This window comes from Diospyros lotus, chromosome 4, assembly GCF_014633365.1.
Source record: "Diospyros lotus cultivar Yz01 chromosome 4, ASM1463336v1, whole genome shotgun sequence".
Classification (NCBI taxonomy): domain Eukaryota; kingdom Viridiplantae; phylum Streptophyta; class Magnoliopsida; order Ericales; family Ebenaceae; genus Diospyros; species Diospyros lotus.
Window position 1 is genome coordinate 15,001,429 of NC_068341.1, and position 6,697 is coordinate 15,008,125.

Below are 6,697 nucleotides of genomic sequence, written 5' to 3' on the forward strand. Positions count from 1 at the left end.
AATTAAGATGCAAATTACAAAATATAAATTATTAATGCAATAAGTACTAAATGCAAATCATTAATGCAAGTTTTGGGAGAAAATTTTATTACTACTTATTACATCAAAGCAATTGAAAATTTTAAATTATTAATGCAAATTACAAAATGTAAATTATTAATATAATAAGTATTAATTGCAAATCAATAATTAATGTAACTTTTAGGAGGAAATTTCTCTTTTCAAGACTATCCTACTTTTATATATATAAATTAAGACGCAAATTACAAAATATAAATTATTAATGCAATAAGTACTAAATGCAAATCATTAATGCAAGTTTTGGGAGAAAATTTTATTACTACTTATTACTTCAAAGCAATTGAAAATTTTAAATTATTAATGCAAATTACAAAATGTAAATTATTAATATAATAATTATTAATTGCAAATCATTAATTAATACAAGTTTCAGGAGGAAATTTCTTTTTTCAAGACTATTCTACTTTTATATATATAAATATTTTGTAATTAATTTAAATTAAAATTTTAATTTCTTTTTAAGATTTTTAATTTCTTTTTATTAATTTAATTCAATTTAATTTTAATTTTGAATTATTTAATTATTTTTAAATTTAGCGGCTGTTAAAAATCGTCGCTAAATTAAAATTTTTAATGAATTTTGCGGTGGTTTCGAAAACTGTCGCAAATATTAATTTAATTTTAAATTTTAAATTATTTAATTATTTTTAATTTAGCGGCGATTTTTCAAAAACCGCCGCTAAATTAAAATTTTTAATGAATTTTGCGGCAGTTTCGAAAACTGTCGCAAATATTAATTTAATTTTAATTATAAATTATTTAATTATTTTTGAATTTAGCGGCAGTTTTTCAGGAACCGCCGCTAAATTAAATTTTTTAATGAATTTTGCGACGGTTTCGAAAACTGCCGCAAATATTAATTTAATTTTAATTATAAATTATTTAATTATTTTTGAATTTAGCAGCGGTTTTTCAGAAACCGCCGCTAAAATAAATTTTTTAATGAATTTTGCGGCGGTTTCGAAAATCGCCACAAATATTAATTTAATTTTAAATTTTAAATTATTTAATTATTTTTAATTTAGCGACGGTTTCTCAAAAACCGCTGCTAAATTTAATTTAATTTTTTAATTATTTAATTATTTTCTAAATTTAGTGGCGGTTTCTTAAAAACCGCTGTAAAATTAAATATTTTAATGAATTTTGCGACGGTTTTTCAAAACCGCCGCAAAATGTTAAAAAAACCGCCGCTAAAATAGTATTTTGCGGCGGTTTACAAACCGCCGCAAAATTTCATTTTTTGCGGCGGTTTTTAAAATCAATTTTTTTGTAGGGATTATACACATTAAATGCGAAAGCAAAGATCGAACTTGACATCTTAATATTAATCAAAATTTAGATTTTACATTATCGTTCCTCAACATAACTTAATACAAAGCATAAGTTCTCAATTAACATTAACCTTAAATAGGGTTATATATCATCATTCTTTCAAACGTCTAGAATTCAATGTAGCAGAACTTAAATGTATGAGTTACATTACATGCATTCCATTCATCATTCAATTTATCATGTACTTTGCTAAATACTATTTCATCTCCATCTGAAACGTTTGAATATTCCAAAGGCAAAGTCTAAGTTAGATGATGAATCATCTAAATAAGGGAACAATGAACATATTTCGTGCATGAATGCAAAATGTAAAATGTCATTTCCATATCATTTCGATTTGAGTCGACTACACCCAATTGCTACTCTCCATTTTTATAACCTCCTTACCAGGTCAAGGTGTATGGGTGCACCCCTGGTAGAGCAGCGGTGCCAATCCATAATCCCAAACTCTTATGCATGCATGATCAATAATATTATCGTGAACATATGCTACCATGGCTAGTTACTATTCATTTTGAGCCCTATCAGGGCTTTAAATAGCCCACAAAACCTAGAAAGTATCTTAAATAGAAAAATTAATTAAATTGTACAAGGATGTATATGAATTTCTATACGTAGATGCTTGTGAAATATGGATAATGAACTCTAAATTAGTATAAACATTGATTTAAAATGATTGGCCCAGAAATATTGTGAAAATAAATTATATGATATGGTGAGCTTTTTGGTCATAACTCTCTTCTAATAAAAACTTGAGACATTTATTTACTTCCTATGTATCTCCAACATTATATAGGGTACTAGGTTTAAGAATGTGAACTATTGATAAAAGAAACGAATTACGAAAGAAGATAGAAAAAAAATATAGGGTACTAAGCATTTATGTTTTTTTTTTTTTTGACTTGTATAAAAAATAAGGAAACCATGAATAAAAAATTTATCAAAAGAAAGCCCTGCACTACCTACAGACCCAAGATATCGAGCCCCACGAACTAGGTGTTGTTTTGTTTTATGTTTTTAAATAATATTGATATATGACATAAGAATATTTAAAATTGTTTTTCTCTGAGTAATAAGAGAATGATAAGTTTTCTCTAAATTTGGTTTGAAAAACAACCCCCAACAAGTTACCATTTCCAAGCAATCTAGAGGTCGTCTGACTCATCTCTTCTCTAGATAATAAGGGATCAACACTACTTGGCTCATCTCATAATCTAAAAATTCAAGATAGTCATCTTGTTTTTATCTTTATTTGGTATGAGAATTTTTTCAAAGTTATCAAATTTGAGAATGTTAGAGATAATAACTCTAAATATCTTAGTTATTTTGCCTATATAAAGACATGAGGATCATGTTATTTGTACAGAAGGCCACTTATAGATAAGTTGAAAAGATAATTTTGTCCCTCTCTCTCTTATCTCAATGACCATTTTACCCCTTTTTATCCTCTCTCTCCCCTATCTCCTCATCTCCTCCCCTTTCAACATCGCCTGCCACAGCTTGCCTCGCCCTCATCGCCTTCTGACACCCATCGCTGCCTCGTCTCGCCAACACCCGTTGCTCGCCTGGTTGACTATTGCCTCGAGAGATGAGGAGGCTAGGCTAGGATGCAACAGACAATGAGTGACAGCGATTGGCTAGGTGAGAGGTGAGAGGCGAGGCGGCGGTTGGCCAGGCGAAAGGTGAGGCGTTGGTCGTCGGCCAGGCGAGACAGCAATGGGTGTCGAGCGGCGAGTGTGAGGTAGCGGCGACGACCAGTGGCGAGGCAGAGGTAGCGACGAGATGAAGGTTATGAGAGGCAGTGCTGAAGGGAAAATGAGATAGAGAAAAGAAAAGAAGATCGCAAATTTATCACAATAAAATTTCAATTTATAACAATAAATTTTTAATTTATCACGAAAATATCATTCTGTAAATTCATCTATAAAATTGTTTCTATATAAATAGCATTATCCAAGACATGAAGTCCCAACAAGTAAACCAAGCAACTCATAACATTCAACACTTCTCATTTATTATACTAATTTTAGTATTACAACCTATACTAAAAGGAATAAATCCCACCTGAAAAGAATAAGTCCTATACGAAAAGGAATAAGTCTCACCTATTCTTAAAGGTGCTCATCCCAAGGCAAGACCGTGGTGATAAGTCTTTCATTCCATCATCATTCGGGTGAGGCCAAGATTGCATAGCTTTTCCTTTTAGCATAATTGAGCCTCTCAACTTTAGTTGTCAACCATCATGGCCAAGACCTTCTCATATATAGGCAGACCGATGAAAAAAATTCAAAAAATCGACCACCATCAAAGAACTTGCATCCTTTACCTGATCATCTAGCTTGGTTTGAAGGTTAAGTCCAACGGTGTCAAGTTGCTCACAAGGCACATCTACTAGAGCCAGGGGTGGATTCAAGAATTTAGAGCGTTGGAGTTGAAAATTAAAAAAATTAATGTAATAAATTCATATATAACAAAAGTTATTTTTATTTAATTTGAAGTTGTTCTCAACGAGGTTTTGAAACATAAAATTCATCTACAATAGAATCTAGATCTATTTTCTCAGCAAGTTCCTGTTCAATGTTGAGTATCATACAATCAGAAAGAAAGTCATCCTCCATTTTGCTACAAAGTTTTGTCTTCACATGTTTCATTGTTGAAAATGCCCACTTAGTAGTCGCAATAGAAACAGGTAAAGTCAATATAAGACGAATCAACTTAGTCACCATAATATAAGTCTCCGACCTTTCACTCTCAGTCAAAATACGACATAACTCAACAAGTGTAGAAACTTGAAAACAAGGATCACTCTTCATATCTAGCTCGTAATGTTGTAGCTCATATTCCAAAGCACAAATGTCTTATCGTGAAAAATCTTCAAGATAGAATTTTTCTGCAAGTGTACAAATATCACGACTGTTAAATGATTCAAATGAGTTTTTGGGATCTAAAGTTGCACTGAGAGAGAGAAGCTCTACTAATGTATCATTAAATCTTGTATTTAACTCTATCAGTACAAAATCTATTGTTTCATTAAAAACATCAAAGTGATAATGATGCTCCACTGTAATCTGATCACGAGAACGACAAGGACCAACCTTATAGAAGCTATCTAGATCAGGTATGTCAACATCATACTTAGAGCAAAAGCTTTTCACTTTCTGAAAAAATTCTTTCCAGTCATCATCTCTCAATTTTTGAAGAACTGTTTTTGTTGTAGAAACAAATTTATAGCAGCCAAGATATCTTGAGATTTCCTTTGAAGTGTTTGACAAAGAATATCAGTGATTCTCATAATGTTATGCATTAAATGCAAGCTAAATACAAAATCAAAACTTTTCAATTGTTTGTAAGCACCAATAGTTTCAGGCCGAGATCTTCCCTTCGGAAAATGGACACTGAGATACTCAAACACCTTGCAAGTTACATTGTACATGTCTATCAAGCTCTTTGTAGAGTCATAATGAGAACTCCAACGAGTAGATCCAGATCGTTACAAATTACCCACTTGATTAGCCCCACTTCCTGACTCACGTTCTCTAATAGCCAACATACGCTCAACTTTTTTTCTTTGAGTAGCTTGCAACTCAGTAACGCACTTTGGAGAAGAAGTGATAATATTGTCCAAATGAGAAAAGAATTGCCAAATAACATCAACATCTCTAGCTGCAAAAACTAATGCCAACTGTAATCAATGGGTAAAGCAATGAACATAATATGCATATGGACAATCTCTAAGAAATAATGCCTGAAGTCCATTCCAAGCGTCACGCATGTTACTAGCACCATCATACCCTTGCCCTCTCATTTTTTTCACCTGAAGCTCGTGTTGAACAAGAATATTGGATATCTCATTTTTTAGATTTGCTGATGTGGTATTACTAACGCTTTTGATATGAAAGAAGCGTTCTATCAAAATACCCCGACAATTCACAAACCTCAAGATTATTGCCATTTGCTCTCGATTAGATGCATCTTGTGCTTCATCAACAAGAATACAAAAGTATTCATCCCTAACTTCTTCCCGAATCATCCTTCTTACTCTATTGGCCATAATGTGCAACATTTCTTTTTGAATACTTGGAGCAATGTATTGAGCATTTTGTGGAGCATTCTGCAATACAACATTATCAATTTCTGGATTTGATTCTGCCGTAAACTATACCATCTCAATAAAATTCACACGATTCAATGAAGATGAAGATTCATCATGACCTCTAAAGGCACAACCTTGAAATGCTAGCCATTGAACACTTCGAAATGAAGTCTTCACACGCAACCGACGTCTCTCAACTTCTTCCCTCATCACGATATGCATCACCTTGTCAATATGTTGAGATGGTCTCATCAAATCTTTTGCTCTTCTCTCACACATATTATGATTTGATGAGCCAACATAAGTAAGAAAAGCACATTTTAATCCATCATTAACTCTCTTCCATTTGTAATATCCAGTAATGACCAATGCTGAACTATTGGAAAAATTACCACAAATTTGAAAAAGAAAGCAATAGAAACAGTAGGCCTTATCCATCGTAGGCGAATACTCCAACCAAGGAAACTGATTGAACCATTTTTCTTGAAAATGACGAGCTTGTGATTTTCCTTCTGTCCTCGGATACTCTATAAGTTTTGGTTGATAAGGCCCAACTTTTAGATATGTCACTCTAATCTCATCACGTAGATTAATAGGATGTTCATATAATTGCTTTCTTTTTCCTGGATCTCGTTCAATGGCTGTAAATGGTTGTAATTCAGGGGTTGAGGACAAAGAATGTTCAATTTCTGAAGATGGAATTGGAGGAATTTGCTCAGTAGAAATTGAAGGTTGTGCCTCAGTCAATCCATCAACAGTTGCAGTTTCACTAGATTGATCTATCTTTGAAAAGAACGAATACAAATTCTTACTTTTCTTAGGAGGGGGTTGACCTTTCATTTGTAAATTCTAAAAATCGAAAACAAAAAATAACAATCCATTAATAACACAACAAGTAAAAAACAATTCAAAAATCCAAAAGAGTAGCAAAGAGTTTTTTAGATTTAAATTAATTTTAATTTTTTATTATTCTTGTATTCTTTATTTTTAATTAAATTTAATTTAACTTGATTAGGGTTTACTTAAGTTCATTAAAAATGAAAAGAGTGTTTGAACAAAAATATATATACATATATAGGGTTCTCTAAAAATATTTTTAAATTATAAGAGTTTTTATGCAATCCCCACAAAATAAGAAATATAAAATAATTTATCCTAAATAGAATTCATAGAACAAATAATTTAGTATAT

The 6,697-nt window shown here is 31.6% G+C and overlaps 1 protein-coding gene across 1 annotated transcript; it reads right to left on the bottom strand.

Moving 5' to 3' along the window:
- Positions 1-3,917: 3,917 nt before the first annotated feature.
- Positions 3,918-6,346, bottom strand: LOC127799688 (uncharacterized). Its single transcript, XM_052333910.1, has 5 exons — positions 5,576-6,346; positions 5,228-5,524; positions 4,915-5,095; positions 4,509-4,615; positions 3,918-3,983 (listed from the first exon to the last, which is right to left on the bottom strand). The coding sequence occupies exons 1-5, from the start codon at positions 6,344-6,346 to the stop codon at positions 3,918-3,920; spliced, it is 1,422 nt and encodes a 473-aa protein (XP_052189870.1).
- Positions 6,347-6,697: the final 351 nt, after the last annotated feature.

What these genes read in the sequence shown, in the direction of transcription:
- LOC127799688 (XM_052333910.1), bottom strand. Translation starts at nt 6,346, where the DNA reads ATGAAAGGTCAACCCCCTCCTAAGAAAAGTAAGAATTTGTATTCGTTC. An exon ending in TTGTTCAACACGAGCTTCAG is followed by an intron (nt 5,096 to 5,227) that starts GTGAAAAAAATG and finishes CATTGATTACAG; the next exon opens with TTGGCATTAGTTTTTGCAGC. An exon ending in AAGTGGGGCTAATCAAGTGG is followed by an intron (nt 4,616 to 4,914) that starts GTAATTTGTAAC and finishes CAACAAAAACAG; the next exon opens with TTCTTCAAAAATTGAGAGAT.